Here is a 17356-nt window from a genome sequence, read left to right as displayed (position 1 = left end):
CCTGTGACCACCCCGGCACGCACATCCAGGCCAGCCAACACTGTCACACTCAGAACCAGCATGTCTCCCAGCTGGGCCAGAGGGCACAGTGACCCCCAGACCTGTGACAGGGGAGACCCCAGGCCCAAGTTGAATGACACTATCTGGGGAGAAGATTCGCCACCCAGGACACGAGGAGAAGCAGCTCGGAGGAACCCAAGGGGGGGGACGGGATGGGCAGGACCCGCCATGCACGGCCCCCATCCGGGTACAGGACAGGGACAGCACAGAGCCGGCCCCTCCCCCCACCTGCCCTGCCAGGCTCCCTGCAGCGCACCTACACACCTACGGCTGGCGGTTGGGACTCCCCCAGCCCAGCTTCTCCCCCACATCTCACCACTGGGGAGGATATTCGGCAGCCGGGACAGTCGCAGATCGGAGGGTGCACCTGCAGGATCCCCTTGGACATAAGCGTCTTCAGACTTTTCCCTGCGAGGAGAGCCGAGGCAGACCCGGTGAGCGAGCTTCTGAGCGCAGTCCGCTCAGGGCCAGCCCCCTTCCCGGCACGTGTAGGAAATACACGCCGACCCCCACACCCAGCTGGCCCGAGTTCCCCGCCCGCGCGCGCCACCCTCGCGGGGCTGCTCTGCAACTCGAGTCAAGGCGGCGCCGTCCTCCCCGCCCCGCGCCCCTCCTCCCGCACCGCGCCCTCCCCAGGCGGGTCCCGCGGGAGCCCGGAGCAGGGCCGGGAAGGACGGGTAGGGAGCAGGTGAGCGGCGCCGCCGGCCCGGCCGAGTCTACACCCGCAGCAGGAGGGGCGGCCGCTGCGGAGCCGTGCACTGCGGGCCCCTAACTTTCTAACTGCCCAGGGCGCCTGGCGCTCCTGCACCGCCCGGGGTTGGCATCAGGCGCCCCGCGTCGCGCCCTTGGAGCCAGGCTCCTGCAGGAGCGCAAACAGGCCGCGCGTGGTCCCGCCGCCGCCTCTCGGGCACCGCGCGCGCGCCCGCCCCGACACGCGCCCCCGCGACCCCCACCCGCCCGCGCAGCCTCCACCAGCGAGCGCGTGAGCCCCTCTACTCCCGCCGGCACCGCGGTCCCTCCGCCCGGCCTCCCGCCTGCTCTCCCGAGTTCCCGTAAACTTCCGCTGGCCCCTGAGGAACCCCGAAAAGAGCTGCGCGCGTAGCCGGAGCCCCAGGGGACCGCGGCCGAGCTGGCCGGTGGCGGCGGCGGCGGAGGACGCTCTTCCCCGTCCCGCAAGGCGCCTGGGGAGGCGGGTCCCTGCGGCTGCCCGGAGTTGCGGCGCCCCTCTGGGCCGACGTGGGGCCTCCCCGGTGGCAGAGTGAGGGGTCCGGACCCGCGGGTCCCGGGTGGCGGAAGAGAGGGACGGCGGCGGCCCGCGCCCCCACCGCGCCGCACCTTTGTGGCGGATGCTGCGCTTCCAGTCCTTGGCCGTCTCGCGGCCGCTGACGAACTGGAACTCGTTGGGCGTGAGCCACTCGCCGCGGTGGCGGATGGACGGGCCCTTGCTGCCCTGGCAGAGCTTGCGCACGTAGAGCAGCGCGCGGTTGGCGCCGCACTCCACCTCGATGCACGGCTCGCCGTTGTCCAGCAGCGGCTGGAAATCCGGGGCCGCGGCCGCGGGCGCCGAGAAGCGCTCGAGGGCCAGCGGGTCTCGGGGCAGGTGGACGTGCGGGGCGGCCTCGGGCAGGCTGAGGTAGGCGCGCGGGGGGCGGAGCGGCGGGGCCAACAGCGCCTCGTAGCCGGCGGCCGAGGCGGGCAGCGAGGCGGCCGGGGCCAGGGCTGCCGCCGCAGGCAGTGGCGCCAGGTAGCCGGGCAGCGGCGGCAGCGGCAGCGCGGCCAGCGGCGGGTGGAAGGTGGCCAGAGCCAGGGCCAGGTCCTCGCGGCCCGGCAGCTCCTTCTTGACCGCCGGCATGGCGCGCCGGTGGCCCCGCAGCCCGGCTCTCCGCCGCCGGCAGCAACTTACTCCGGCCGGGGCTGGAGTTGGGAGGCGGGGGCGGGCGGCCCTGGAGGCGCCTGGCCCCGCGCCCACCTTGCCTGCTACTGCGTCCCGGCGCCCGTGGCCACCGCCGCCGCTCCGCCCGCCGGGCCGCCCTGGACTGCTGCCCGGCCGGCCGGCGGGGCCCCGGCGCCCCGAGACATGGTACTGCCGGAGCCGCTATCGATCCCGGATCGACTCGCCGAGCGCCGCAGCTCCAGGACCCTGGGGCTCCGCGGGGCGTCGGAGTCCCGCGCTCTGGCCACCTGCGCCGCGCCCTGGGGCAGCCCCGCGGCCGGCAGTGAGGAGTCGCGGAGCCGCGGGTCCCCTCCCCGCCCCGCCTGGGGGACTCAACCCCCGCCCCGCCCCGCCCCGCCGCCCGCCCGGGTCGCGTCCACTGGCGCGCGCCCGCCCGGCGGGGACTTGGAGACTCCGCCGCCGCCGCCGCCGCCGCCGCCGCCGCCGCCGCCGCCGCCGCCGCCGCCGCCGCCGCCACAACTTGGCCGATTTAAGCGGCCCCGGCGCGGCGGGCGGGCGCGGGCTCCAGCAGGGGTTGCGTGACGGCCGACCGGGCGCACACGGACGGCGGCGGGGCGGCGGGGCAGGGCTGCACCCCCGGCCCTACCCTGAGTGGGCGAGGGTAGGAGGAAAGGAGCCCCTGGGGGGCGGATGCGAGCGTGACAGAGCCCGGAGCACGCGCGGTGTCACGTCTGGGCGCGAGTGGAATCCAGGCCCCCACGTTGCGGGGACCCGCTGGCCGTGCGGGGGTGAGTGCGCGCTGGCGGCTCTGCGTGTCTGCCCGGCGCCGGTGGGCGGGGGCGTCAGTGTCCGGAGGGTGCGGTGGTCTCAGCCTACCTGCAGGAGGAGGTCTGGTCTCAGGGTACCTGCAGGAGGAGGTCTGGTCTCAGGGTACCTGCAGGAGGAGGTCTGGTCTCAGGGTACCTGCAGGAGGAGGTCGTGCGGCGCCGCCTCGCTGCGTCAGGGAGGGCTTGTGTTCTGGGACGGTGAGGACAGCAGCCTCCCCCAGGTATTGCCCCCGCACTATGCGCTTCCTGCCAGTTAGTTTATGTGACGTGCCTCTGTGGGTTTCCTGATTATCCCCACTCTACAGATGGGGAAACCGAGGCAGAGAGCTCAAGTAACTCTCCTGATGCCACACAGTTTCAAATCCAGGATGTTTGACTCCAGGACAGTCGGGGCCAGAAGGTGGGGGGGATCCTAGTGGGCGGGGGTCTGAGGAGCCAGGTGGCAGAGTGCCGTGTGCACAGCAGCACGTTTCTGTTCCCGCAGGGGCCAAGTCTGGGGAACAGGGCCCTGCCCCACCCACGTCCACCTGGTGCCTTGGGCAGCAGGTCAGCCTGGCCAGGCCGGGAGTGAGGGTAGGCGTGGCCAGCTGCCGGGCCTCCGAGGACAGCACCTACTGGCTTTGGGAACAGCTGCCTGGACAGGCTTGCCGCGGTCTGTCCTCTGGAGAGCAGCCTCACACCCAGCCCTGCGCCTGGCTCCCCGGGACGCACTGTCGGGCATCTCCCGACCAGGCAGGAGGGGCTGAGCCGGCTCCCAGGTCTCTGCACGGGCACCTTGTTCGAGGGAGGGAACCGCCCGCCCCCCACCTCCTCCCTGACCCGGGCACGAAGCTGACCACGGGTGACCACCCACAGCTCATGCAGCCCACCTCACCTCAGCCGAGGCTCCCCTGGCCCCAAGGCCGACCTGGGGAGTGAGGTCTGGGCCAGCTGTGCCCTGCGCAGACCAGGAATGTGTCCGGGAGCTGTGTGCCCATGGCCCTTTGGTCCCTTCAGTTGGCACCACTCCTACATCTGATCGTCGAGGTCCGAGGGGCTGGGTGGGAGTGTGGGGTGGACGTGGTGAGAGCAGCTTGCAGGCCACCCTCGGCCCGTCAGCCTGCCTGCAGCCTGCACACCAGCATGGCGGCCAGCAAGCCCCTGTGCCGCCCTGCCGCACCTGTGTCTGATGGACGCAGCAGGCTGCCCTGCCACAGAGAAGCCACGTGCACCAGCCCTGTGTGCCCGCTGTGTGCCCGCGGCTCTGACCCTACTGCCAAGGCACCCCCTCGCAGCTGCCCTGCTTCCCGTGTCCCCTGCCCCTGTCTCCTGAGCCGGGGCCTGTGGCTGGGGAGGCCCAGGGCCCCCGGCAGCACAACTGAGGGTCTGAGGCCTTGGACCCCAGGCCTCTTCTGACCTGGGCACGTGGAGGTGTCCCCCTCCCTTCTGTAGGACCACCCCTCGCTCACCCTGGTCCTACCACCACACTGGGTCTCCTCACCTTCCCCAGCGACCTTCCCCTTCCTGGGCACACCTACGTCCTGGCCTGGGGCACCTGGGCCCCACCTTCCTCTGTGCTCCTCAGACTGGAGCAGAGGGTGCAGGGACAGAGTTTGGGCAGTAGAATCATTCCCAGCGTGGCCTTCCTGCGGGCAGAGACACAGCTGGTGTGGACACCACGGCCAGACTGCGAGGCCGTGTTGTTGTCGTTGCTCCTGGGCCCCCCACTCGGGGCCCTGCGCAGCTGGGCTGAGGCCAGGGCTGCTGCCAGGAGGGGGAGGAGGGGTCATAAATAACCCCAGGGTGGCTGGCGGTGCAGACAGTGACCCGAGAAGTCCTGGGGGAGAGGGGGCGGCCTGCCTGGCTCCTCTGAGTCCCCTCAGGCCTGGCCCCTCTGAGTCCCCTTCTCATTCACCCGTCCGTCCGTCAACCATCTACTGAGCCCCAGATGTGGTACAGCCCCAGGCAGAGATGACCCAGAGGTGTGGTAGGGAGGAGAGATGCGAGGAGAGCCATGTCCAGGGTCCACAGGTGCAGCCTGGAGGTGCAGGTAAGCGGAGTGCAGGCCTGGCCTCAGCCTTCCTGAGCTCACCAGAAGCTGGCGATGGAGGGGGCTGGGGTGCAGGCGCAGGTGCCCCAGAACAGGGAGAGGTGCAGGACAGATCATGCAGCCCACAGGTGTGGGCACAGCTGCCACGGGAGGCACACCTGTGTGCGAGTGCCTGGCCACCGCCAACCATTGCACGCATGCTCCAAAGCACAGGCAGACAGAACCCACACGTGTGTGCCCTGCAGTGCCCCAGAGATGCCGACAGCTTCAAACACCAGTGCAGACAGGACACACACTAGCTCACACAAACTGCAGATACGCCCCAGGCCTGCGCACGAAACACGTGCAGACACAGATCTGCAGGCACCCGCACCAGACGGACTCAGCCACACCTCGATCAGCCAAGACAGCGTGTCCAGCGCAAGGGTCAGTTTGCAGTGTGGTTGGACTGGGAAGGGTTAACCGGGGAGGTCAGGGCCGGTGGTAAATCAGCTGGGCTCCCTCTGACATTCCTGCAGAAGTGGCTGGAACCTCCAGGAATGTGTCTGCTCCTGGCTCCTGGTCAGACAGGAGGGGCTGCCCTGCTGGAACATGTCTGTGCCCCGGCCGGCTGTGAGCCGGCCACTTGCCATGTCCTCTTTCTCGCGGGAGACAGAAGGAGTTCTGAGACCAGTCTGGCCACCGGCTTTAACCTTTGCCAGTGAAAGAAACAAAGGGAGGGGCCGGGGCTGGGACCCTGTGGGACGGCAGGTGATGTTTGCCTGCCAGGTCCCAAATGTGCTGGCACGTGCACACCCACGCAGGCACACACGTGACCCCCAAACTTGAGCCCACAGGACTCCACACCCTGCACAGCTGCACCTGGGCACCCCATGCTGTCACGGAGGCCCCTCCCCGGAGCAGACGTGTGGGCTGGCTCTTCCTGCCCAGGCCTCCCCCCGCAAGGAGGGGCAGAGACCCTGCTTCTGGGCCTCACGGGTGCGGGGGGAGCAGCCCCTGCCCTAGGACACCTGGTGCTGGTGCTGTGGCCCCCTGGGCCTGAGGGGAGGTGGAAGCAGGCAGCTCACAGGGTAGACCCGGCGTGAACCAGCATTCTCGGCCCCTCTTGGCATCTTAGTTTTCCCATCTGAAAAGGAGAGAGGGTGCGCAGAATCCGTGGGTGTCCTTTGGTCTGGAGCAGAGGGGTCACAGGTCAGCATGGGGGGCGGCACCCTCAGAGCCCAGCACACCCCAGACGCTTCCTCTGAAAATGGGCCCCAAGTGCAGGAGCCAGGGACCCCCAGCCGCTTGCGGCCGAGCAAAGGGAAGGAATCCAGTTTCCCGGGAACCTGGGAGAGAGAGGGTCTGTGCCGTGGGTGGGCTGAGAGCCTGGGCCCACCCGCTCCTCTCCCTGCAGACACCACCGGCCTGTGGCCTGTCCCCAGCCTGGTGCTGGAGGGGACAGCAAGAGGCGGACGCAGCCGCTGCGCTGCTGGGCGGGTGCGGGGCCGAGGCCCTCGCCCTCATGGCAGTGGACCCCGCGGCCCTGTCCCAGCGCACACCCGGGTCCCCTCGGCGTGGCCCGTGGACACGGGACACGGGATGGGGAACCGCACGCGGGGGCTCCATGGAATGGCCACGTGCCCACAGGCGCGCGACTCCACACTTGTCCCCCTCATGGCCCCGCTGCTCCCTAAGGGAGCCTCGTGGCCAGAGTGGGGCCGGGGGTGTCGGCGGGGCTGGGGAGATGCCCTCGGGGACCCCGGTTGCTCTGGGATTCCCTTCGGTTCTTCTTCATGTAAAGAAACTTGCACCCACACAGGATATACCGGGGTCCCCGTGCAGTCGCTGTACGTTTCAGGGTGTCGTCCCCGGTGTCCCTGTGGGGTCACAGCTGGGCCCAGCTGCACCAGAACGGGTGGGCACTCTGAGACTCTACTGCCAGGGCCAGCTGGAGGAACAGCAGTCACTTCGTCAGCGCCGACTTCTTTGTCACCTCCAGTGAGCTCAGGTGGACAGTTCTGTCTCCCACCGACTCACATTGCCCGCGGGCCTGGGGCCTGGAGGCCAGGGCACGTCAGCAGCCTCCCTTTGGGGTGCGCTGATGCCCACGGGCTGCCTGGGTGTGGGGGTTCCCTCATTGCTCTGGCTGGCCAAGCCCTGCTGGGGGGCTTCTGTGCGGCTGCCCGAGGGGCCGCTGTGGGTTGGTTCTGCACGTGGTGCTGAGAACCGGAACTCGGAGGTGCACACGCTGGACCCTGGGAGTGGGGGGCCGAGGCCGGGCAGCCTGGGATTGGCTGAGGCCCTGGCCAGAACCCCCAGGCAGCGGCTGGGGCAGCAATTTGGGGGCCCCATCCAAGGCCACAAGCCAGCACCTTCGCCTGGGTGCCGGGGGACCAGCCTGGGATGACAGGAGGGACTCAAGCTCTGGGTGCCGTCCAGCCCCCTGGCAGCACAGGGTCCCAGAGCAGAGGCTGCTCCCTCACGGCGCCCCCGCCCCAGCCCGCCTGCGGCACGGAGGCCAAGGCTAATAAAACACCCGCCTCACAGGAGACAGCTTTATCTTGTTGATCGGAAGTCTGCCAGCCCAATTTATGACGGAACATAAGATCTCCAAATCTGGATTTATGCGCTGTAGTATTACGAGAGGTCAATGAGATTAAAAGTGGGCTCAGGAGAGGACCAGAGGCAGGCTCGCCGCAGGGCGCTGCCGACGCCCCAGTCCCCGAACCCCAGGGAGGCGACAGGACAGGAGGGGGCAGGGGAGACCCGGCTGGGAGGCCCAGGGCGAGCGGGAGGGAGGCAGGAGGACGGGGGTCCCTGGGCCGAGGACAGCCGGCGGGAGGGGCGGAGGTTTTCCCTCGGGCGCTGAGGACAGCAGGAGCCCACCCTGAGGCAGCTACCAGGGCAGAGCTCTGACCCCGTGACCCAGGGCCGAGGGGCACCCCCGCTCTGGGCCCCCCTGTCAAGCCCCCGGAGTCCGGGGTGGGGTGAGGGGGCTGCGCGCTCTCCGGGTGGGGGCCGGGCGCCGGGCCAGCGTGAGGCCGGCTTGCTGAGCTCAGGGCAGACCCTGACTTCAGAATTTATACAAATAAACGGAATGAAAAGTGCTGGCAGCCCTGATCTGATTACAGAGTCGTTCATTCTCTGGTCGTTAATAATTTCTGCAGTAAAGGGTTGCGGCCGCTCCGGTGCGGGAGGCTGTGGCCCAGCCTTCCCTCGGCGCCGGCCGCGGGAGCTGGAAACATAAATTATTAGTTTCTTATCGCCGGGCCCACCATTGCTCATGCTGCCAGGGGCCTGGCAGGAGCTGGCGGCCGTCCCGCCCGCCGGGGCCTCCTCTGCTGCTTGTCCTGGAGACCCTGGGGGCCTTGGTCCCCCCCGCCCTGCCCCGCCCCACAGGGGCGAGACCTCCAGAGCCTGGCCAGGCCCAGAGGTTGCAGCCGGTGCCGGGAAGCACGGGGGCTTTCGTGCCGGGCTCAGACCCTCTCCGTGAAGACACCAGGCCACTCGGGCCACAGAGCAGCCCCCACACCTGGCCACAGCAGCTGCCCGGGAAGGGCAGGGGTCATCGTCACCAACACGCACCCGTGGCCACAGAGCCCCTTGCCCAGTGCCCTGGCTGGTCCTCCAGGTGTGGCGGTGCACACGTCTGTGCGCTCTGGCGGGACTCGGCCCCGTGCCCGGGGGTGCACGCCGGCAGGGACGGTGCTGCTGCCCTGCTGCCCAGCGCCAGGCTCCTGGTCTGCAGGCATCGAGCAAACAGTCCCGACGCGGGGTCAGTGCAGCTGTCCCCCTGCCCTGTGCTGTGCTCCTGGGGTGTTCGTCCCACCCCCAGGGGCGGAGAGCTCCAGCCCAAATGTGACCACGGCAACTGCGGTGAGTTCTCATCCTCACGCCCCAGCAGGGCTCCCAGCCCGGCCCTGGGGCTCCCGCCCCATCCCCACACTGGGGAATCCAAGCGGAGGCGCGGTTGGGAAACCAGGGTGGGGGCCCAGCGTCCAGACGTCCATAGGGTGTGGCAGCGACTGGGGCCTGGGGGCCAGGTAAAGCCACTGTGCCCCTCAGGCGCAGCTTTGCCCTCTGGGGGCTGGGTTAGCTACCTCCACCTTGAACTCCTGCGGGGGACGGACCCGGTAGGCAGGGGCTGTGCCCCGGGGCCCTGCCCACCACCTCCTGGCAGTGTGGCCGTGGGAAGGCCTTTAACCTGCCTGAACCTCAGCCTGCAAAATGGAAGAGAATCAGGTGAGACAAAATTAGCATTTATCTAGCGCCTGCGGTGTGCTGTGCACCCCAGCACGGTTAGGGTCAGGTGGGGGCCCATCCCCACAGCTGTGTGTGCTGGGTGGCCCCCCCCCAGGGCCTGCTCCTAGAACCCCCACCCCTACGCGGGCATTTCACCCTCTTCCTGGGACTGACTTGGTTTCTGCTCAGAATGTCCTCACTTAACACGTCCAGTCTGTCCTCTGGCTTCTCAAACACCTGGATACAGGTGTAACGGATGAGTTGATCCTCATGGACTCATGGTCATCTTGCCATCTCTGGGCAGCATCAGTGGACTGATTCCTTTTCTCGTTATGGGATGTATTTCCCAGCTCCCTGTATGCCTGGTGACTTTTTTTTTTTTTTTTTTTTGAGACAGAGTCTCGCTTTGTTGCCTGGGCTACAGTGAGTGCCGTGGCGTCAGCCTAGCTCACAGCAACCTCAAACTCCTGGGCTCAAGCGATCCTCCTGCCTCAGCCTCCCGAGTAGCTGGGACTACAGGCATGCGCCACCATGCCCGGCTAATTTTTTCTATATATATTTTAGTTGGCCAGATAATTTCTTTCTATTTTTAGTAGAGACGGGGTCTCGCTCTTGCTCAGGCTGGTCTTGAACTCCTGACCTTGAGCGATCCACCCGCCTCGGCCTCCCAGAGTGCTAGGATTACAGGCGTGAGCCACCGCGCCCGGCCTCCTGGTGACTTTTGATTGGGTGGCAGGGACTGTGAATTTTGTTGGGTGCTGACTCTTTTTGTAAACATTCCCTTTGCTCTGGACACTGGGAAGTTACTGGAAAGCCGTTCGGTCCTTTCAGGTCCAGCCATCAAGCCCTGCTGGGAGGACAAACCACCCTGAGTCTGGGGCTGACCGAGGGTCCGGCTGCCCTGTGGCCAGACCTGCTGGGTGCTGCGCCCAGGGCTGAGGCTGCCCGCTGAGGCTGAGGGCCCTGCATGAGCTCTGGACACAACTCCCGGCACCCAGGTGGTTCTTTCCTGGGCGCTTCCTCTCACGTGTGCGGTCGTCTGGGCTGCGCTGACCTCGACTTCCCCAGTCCCGAGCTCAGCCCCTTCCCCTCGGGGAAGATGCTGGACACACCTGGGTCCCCTCCCTGCACCCCAGCCTGGAACCGGCCAGTCCCGGGGCTCACCTCCCTTGTCTCTGCCTCTCGGGGCTCCCTGTCCTTCCTGGCGTGTCTGGCAGGAGGCGGAGTCTGAGCGACTGTCCCTTGGCACACTCCGGGTGGCGCCGGCAGGGCTGGCACAAAGGAGGTGCTCCAAGGTGTTCTCTGAACATGCCTGGGTGCAGCCAGCAGGTGGCAGACCCTCCGCCCGTCACCGGCCAGCCTGCGTCAGCCGGGGGCTCCTGGCAAGGGCGGGACATGCTGAACTTCAGTCCAGGAGGGGAGATCCGGGGGCCACGGTCAGGGGCCGCGTCCCCCCACAGCACCCATGCTGTGCTGGCGCTTCCTACCTCCAGGACCTGCAGCCAGCCCCTGTCACTCGGGGCAGCTGGCAGCTTCACTTTGGGGACCAGGACAGGAAGGGGGAGCAGCCACAGCCTGTCCACTGTGAGAGCAGGCCTCATACCTGCAGCAGCAATGCCCGGTGTGCCCGGGGCTGTGGCCCCGCTCTCCTTGGAAGGCTTTGTCACTGGGGCTCTGGTGACAGGATGCTGTCGCTGTGAGAGGAAATTTAATCTTGGGAAACCCCCGGGAGAGCAGTGATGCCTTGACGATGCTGGATTTGTTTTATTACCCAGAAGCACACTCCACGGTCTGTATGGGCAGCAGCCGTGGCTGCAAACACACACGTGTGCCACGCCAGGGTGCCCATCTGCTAACATGTGTGCACGAGAGACACAGGCAGGCAGGTGGCATCTGCCCTGAGATCTCAGCCTGACACTGCCCAGGCACTCAAAGGACTGGGTGTTGCTGGCACTGGGGGTGCCAGGGGAGCTCCCCAGGGCGGCCGTCTGGCCAGGGGAGGAGCTGGGCCGTGGTCGGGGCAGAGGTGGATATCTGGCCTGCAGGCAGCCTCAGATGGACAGACGGGGGAGTCAGGCATGGGCTGTACCAGAGTAGGTTGGGGACCGTGGGCAGATGGGGGGAGGGGGTGTGAGGGGCTGTCCTCCCAGGTCTTGGTCTTGAGCTGGGCTTTGTTTCTTCTGTTTGAGGGACAGTGGGCTCCCTTTCCCGGAGATTGCCTGGGGGAAGGGCTGGTTCAAAATGCCGTCCCAGTCAGCACAGCCATCACAGGGCAGAGCTGAGGGAACCCCAAGCTGGAGGCCTGCGAGGGTGGCAGATGCTGCCTCCGGCCACCCCCAGGGGAGCCTGGAGCCCAGGGTTAGGCCTGGGGACCGGCCACCCTCCCTGCTGGGCACGGTCTGCAGAGGCAGTGGCTTTGGGAAGCTCAGGGCCCAGCAGCACGGATGTGGCAGAGCCACCGTGCAGGGCGCCTCCTCCCAGCACCCTGTGCTCTTAGACGCGCCCCCTGTCTCCCAGCAACTGCCCTGGGAGCTCTCCCTCCTCTGGGCCGGGCTTGCTGGGCAGCCCTTCTCGGGCACGGCCCCAGAGCAGGAGCCTTGGACCGGCCATTCCCCACTCGTCAACTCCGTGGCTCTGCTGCCAGCAGGCTGAGCACATTCATTGTTCCTCCCGGACTCCTTCGGTGTCACCGAGCCCGCCTCCGTGCCAGGCACGGTGCTGCAAACCCAGGAAGACAAAGGTGAGCAGTTCACACAGCCTCTTGCTTCCTGACATGGGGTGAAGAAAAGGAACCCGCTAGCTTCCACCCGGTGCCCGCAGACCCTCCTCTGTCAGAGCCTCCCAGGGCACAGTCCAGGGCTGGCCTCACTCCATGACAGCACTTTGCCGTCCCTCGCCCAGTCAGTAGTCCCCTCTGCCTCATCCCATTCATCCTGGATGCCAGCTAAAAATGCCACTTCCTCCACGAAGCTTTCCTGGATCACTCCAGTCAGAGCGAGTCCACTGTCCTTGTGCTTCTGCACACACATCCTGCATTCCCGAAGCTTGGAGTTCCGGCTCACTCAGGGGTCGCCGGCCGGCACTCAGGAGGCCACGGAGAGATGTGTCCCGTGGCGCAGCATTTTACAAGCATTATTGCAGGTGCCCCTATAGCCACCGGTGAGGCAGGTGCTCTTTTTACCTCCTTTGCAGGTGACAGCTGGCAGGTGGCAGGGTGGGTTTGGCCCTCTGGCCCTCTGGCCCTCTGCACTTTAATCAAAAGGGCCCCCAGCTGCTCTGGGCCACCCTGAGCTCACCACTGTGACTATTAATTAACCCCTTAGTTATCCGCTGAGGACTTTGCAGAGACTCTGGGGCTGCAAGCGGGAGAAAGCAGGGGGTCCGGTGGGCCTGAGGAGCCAGGGGCCTCATCCTGCTGCCTGGCCTGTACTGCTGATCTCTGGACACCTACAGTCTGGGGCTGCAGGCTAGGGGGGCAGGGGGCCTTCTGATTCCTGAAGCTTCCAGAGGCTGCTTTGTCCTGCCCACCTGCAGACACCGTCACAGGTCGCCCCACCTGTGCACCAGGAGCTACCTGCTGCCCTCCCTCGGCACAGACTGGGCTCTCAGAGGCCCCACTCTGTGGCTCACCCTGTTTTCCTGACTCCTCCAGTCCCTTCCCCTGGGAATGCTGCCTATTCACTCTGCAGCCTGCTGGGCACCCCCCCACGCCCAGACCCCACGTCCCCGGTGGCCCCCACAAGGTTCGAGCCCCCACGAGCACACACATACAGTCACACACACGTGTGTTTTTACAAACAAGGGCACACATCAGACACATACGGACCCACCACTTGGCCCCTGCCAGGCTGAGCATGAACACAAAGATAGGACTCACCCAGTTTCCCTCACCCAGACCGGAAACCCTGAATGGGGAGCCCCCACCCCCACTCTGTGTGGTGGCCTCTAGACTGATTCCATTTATCACTGGCTGAGGATGAGTAATTTTATCGTGAAACACAGTTCATGGTGATGGATGAGGGAGCCGGGGCAGGTGACCGCCTGGCTGCCTCTCCTCCGGAGGGAGGCGGGAAGGAGACCCCTGTCTTTTTGTAAGGCAGGGTGGCCCAGGAGGGGGTGGCCCAGGAGGGGGGTGGCCCAGCAGGGGGTGGCCCAGAAGGGGGGTGGCCCAGGAGGGGGTGGCCCAGGAGGGGGATGGGGAGGGAGGAGCCCCCACCAGAGGGGTCCCCCACAACCGCTCCACCACACCTGCGGCAGGGCCCAAGCAGGGAGGGAGACACGGCTGTGCCCCAAATTCTGCCCAGGGCTGAGGTCCAGAGGGTCCTCTGTGGGGGAGGGCGGTGTGGGACAGGCAGGTGTGCGGTCCAGTGTCCAGACGGAAAAAAAGTGGAAAAACTTTCCTCTGAAAACTGCCATGGTCTTTTCTAGGAGTCTTAACCTCATCTTTTGTTTAGACTCTCTGGGGTTGGTATTTTTCACAGCCCATCTCGCTGCGAGAGCAGACCTGCGCTTCCGAGGACGAGGGGGACGTCGGCCCTCGCCGGGCACATTTGCAGCCGCGGTTGGGGAGTTTCTGGAGCCTCTTCCGGGTGCTCCAGTCGCCTCAGGGGGGCTGAGGGGCCCGCGGAGCTCGTCCACCCCTGTCGGTTCGTGGGACTGCAAGGCCAGGCCGGTCCCGGACCCGGTCCCGCCCCCACGCCCAAAGCAGGGCCCCCACCCCAGCTCAGGGTCACCGGCCGGTCCTCCCCGGGGGACCCTGGCCCGGCCCGGGGGCGCCGCGCCGACTCTGCGGCCGCTGAGCGGGAGGCGGGACGGGGACGGGGACGGGAGGCGGGACGGGGACGGGGACGGGAGCGGGGCTGTCCCCGGGGCCGCCCGCGGCGCAGCGGAGGCGCCAGGCGCGTCTGGGAAGTCTGGCAGCCGCCCTAGGCGGCCCCGGGGACAGCCCCGCCCCGCCCCCGCCCCGTCCCCCGCTCCCGCCCCGTCCCCGCCCCCGCCCCCGCCCCGTCCCCCGCTCCCGCCCCGTCCCCGCCCCGTCCCCGCCCCCGCCCCCGCTCCCGCCCCGTCCCCGCCCCCGTCCCGTCCCCGCCCCGCAGGCCGAGTCGGGCCCGCGCCCGGCCCGTCCTCCCCGCCCCGCAGGCCTGGCGGCGGTGGCCCCGACAGCTGTGACTGCTTTCGCTAGAGGAACTCTGGCCGGGGCTGCATTTTTAGTAGCGGTGATGCTGAGCAGGTGCTGTTCCCGCAAACCAGGACGCCAGTGGTCACAGCGCGGCCCGGGGAAACTGAGGCTCCGAGAGCCCCAGGGCCTGGCCACGGCTCCGGGGCCAACGCCCGTCCCTCTGCCGGCCCCCTTGTGCCGCCCCCGCCCCTCCGCCCCCCAAACCACGCTTTCCGCGGTGGCCGCACCTTCAGCGCTTACTTTTACCCGAATGACAGCCATTCTGGCGGATGTGCAGCGGCACCTGGCTTGTTTATTTCATTTGTTTTCCCTGCCGGGAGGCGCCTCCACCTGCACCGCGACCGAGCCCCCGCAGAGCACGGCCCAGCACCGCCCGGCACCCCGCGGGGGTCGGAACCAAGTTCCCAGGGACAGATTCTTCCTGGACGTGCGTCTCCACGGGAATCTGGGGTCCAGAAAACACCCGGAGCTCCGGTCCCGGGCGCGGTTGCAGCGGCGCCCCCCGGTGGCAGCGTGCGGGCCCCGCGCGGAGTCGCGGCCGCGGCCGGCGCTGCGCTGTCCCCACGCAGGACCGCGGGCCGAGACCGGCGCTGCGCTGTCCCCACGCAGGACCGCGGGCCGCGACCGCGCGCGAGACGGGCGGGTGCGCGAGGGGGACGCGCGCAGCGCCCAGGCGTCGGGCCGCGTTTCCTGGGGCCCTTGGGGGCCGGGTGCGGGGGCGTCTCCTCTGCTGGAGCAGGCGGTGGGGGTGTTGGTCCTTGGATCTGGCAGATTCGGGGGCGCCCGCACCCCTGAGCTCAACCCCTGACTCTAGGGGCAGAGATCGCCCGCCCCTCGCGCACCCCTCCGCTGCGTCCTCGGCTCTCCACCAGCGAGGTCAGACCAGGAAGACCAGGACCCAGGGACTCCGGGCTTCACCCGGTCCTTTGCGCTGGCCCAGTGCGCATCCGGGCCCTCCCCCGGCAGGTGCAGCGGGAGCTTGGTGGAATGAGCAGGCGGAGGAACGCTCCTGGGGTGCTGGACCGGGCGCCCGGCCTCCCCCACCCCAGCTCCAGCTGCAGCCGCACAAAAGGCTCGGGCTGCCCCAGGCCCACAGGTAGGGCCCGGCTGCTGCCCGCAGGCAGGACTCCCTCTGGACACTCTCACTGCTGGCTTGGGGTTTGGGTCGCCTCGATGCCCTGCAGCCCAAGGGGCGAACGCAGCTTTCTTGCTCTCTCTGGGTCTCACTGTGTCAGTTTGCTGGGGTTGGATTTCGTGTCTGTGGCGGAGGCCCTGGAAGCAGTCCCCCAGAGACAGGAGGGCGGGCTGTGCCACAAGACTGGGTGGTTTGCACAATAGACGTTTTCTCAGTTCTGGAGGCTGTAAGTCCCTGATGAAGCTGCTACAGTTCTTGGTGAGGACTCTCCTGCTGGCTTGCAGAGGGCCACTTTCTGTGTCTTCCCATCGTGCAGATAGCGAGCTCTTTGGGGTCTCTTCTTCTAAGGACACTGGTGCCACCAGACCAGGGCCCCACCCCTGTGGCCTCATTTAACCCTAGCTGCTTCCTTAGAGGCCCCATCTCCAAATTCGGCCACACAACTTAACCGATAACATACACCAAGCACGTGTGAGGTGGCGGGTGGGTGTTACGAACTCACTGTTCCTGTTCGTGTCCCGCCTCAATTCATGTGTGGGAGTCCTGACCTGTAGGACCTGAGAACGTGACTGTATTTGGAGATGGGGTCTTTAACGAGGTAATTAAGGTTAAATGAGGTAGGGTGGGCCAGAGTCCAATGTGACTGGTGTCCTACAAGAAGAGGCGATCAGGACACAGACACCCACAGAGGGACCACCCTGAGAGGGTGCAGGGCAGACGCAAGCCAAGGAGAGAGGCCTCAGGAGGAGCCTGTCCTGCAGACGCTTTGATCTGACTTCCAGCCTCCAGAACATAAGATCAATGTCCGCTGCTGAATGGCCCAGTCTGTGGTGCTCTGAGCCGACTAGCACAGGGTGACTAGCACAGGGTGACGCTGCAGCCTCTCCCCCAGACGCCCTCACCCGCACCCTGTGGGCACACCACTTCCCCAGACCGGTTTGGCTTTCCCAGGAGGAAGGGTGAACTTTCACTGACTTCCCAGAACTCAGGTGAGAGGGGATTAGTTTGTCCCACAAGCCCACCCTCTCTCCCCTCTGGGAGCCCAGCTCAGCTTCTCCTTCTCGGGAGGGCAGGTGGCATGGGCCAGGCGTGTGGCTAGCATCTGCCTGACCGACCCCATCCTCTGCCTGAGGTGGGGGTCCCAGAGGTGAGCAGGAAGATGCTCTGTTTGCAGCTAGATCTCGGGCTCTGTGCACCCTTGGTGGAGTGGGGGGGGGACACCAGGAGTGCCTGAGCTCAGCCATCTGCTCCCTGTGGTACCCCCAGACTGGAAGTCACTCTCCTGGGGACCTGTGGTCACAGCTGCCTCCCAGGCACCTTCCTTACACCTGGCATGATCAGCACGTCCCCTGCCTGATGCCAAGCATGCACAGTGACCTCAAGCTGAGGTGCTCGTGGGCACCCCACCAGAGATACATGGAATGCCAACATTCCTGGGTAAATAGAGTTGTCTGCATCTCATTCCTAATTTGTGTTAATTAATGAAATTCATATTTTAACAGTTTGCATAATGGAAAACATATCTTGAGATGTTACACTGTTGACATTTTGTGAAAAGGTGAAAAGAGGACATGCTTGTGTACACACTCACACAACACACACACACATACACGCACGGGCATGCCTGTGGAGATCGATCGGCGTGTATCCAACACTCCTAAAAGCAGCTGTTGACTGTCTGCTACATGGCAGGCTCCATGTAACAGAAGCCAAGTCCCTAAAGCTTCGGGTAGTGTGTTGTGCTGGTGGCAATTGTCACCCTGAATATTAGGCAATTTTTACTCGTCAATTTTTCTGCTAGACTATGAGCTCCTTGAGGGCAAACCAAGTCTTTGTCAGGATTAATTTGCTTAGCAGGTGCTCAGTAAACACTTGCTTAATGAACTAGTTAATGAAAAAGATAAAACACTCCAGGCCGGGTGCGGTGGCTCACACCTATAATCCTAGCACTGTGGGAGGACGAGGCGGGAGGATCGCTCAAGGTCAGGAGTTCGAGACCAACCTGAGC

At 66.3% G+C, this 17356-nt stretch overlaps 1 protein-coding gene across 2 annotated transcripts in view; it reads right to left on the bottom strand.

The window, feature by feature from the left end:
* The window catches only part of SAMD11 (sterile alpha motif domain containing 11), a 17026-nt gene extending 15114 nt beyond the window's left edge, over nucleotides 1–1912 (bottom strand). For both annotated transcript variants that reach the window (XM_069464664.1, XM_069464663.1), the window contains exons 1-2: nucleotides 1396–1912; nucleotides 377–468 (exon numbers count right to left, since the gene is read on the bottom strand). In XM_069464664.1, coding sequence (XP_069320765.1) covers nucleotides 377–468; nucleotides 1396–1912 — 609 coding nt within the window. The remainder of the gene's footprint in view (nucleotides 1–376; nucleotides 469–1395) is intronic.
* Between the last annotated feature and the right edge of the window lie 15444 nt (nucleotides 1913–17356).

Source organism: Eulemur rufifrons, unplaced genomic scaffold, assembly GCF_041146395.1.
Source record: "Eulemur rufifrons isolate Redbay unplaced genomic scaffold, OSU_ERuf_1 scaffold_84, whole genome shotgun sequence".
NCBI classification, from domain to species: domain Eukaryota; kingdom Metazoa; phylum Chordata; class Mammalia; order Primates; family Lemuridae; genus Eulemur; species Eulemur rufifrons.
This window is presented reverse-complemented; position numbering and strand designations above follow the sequence as displayed.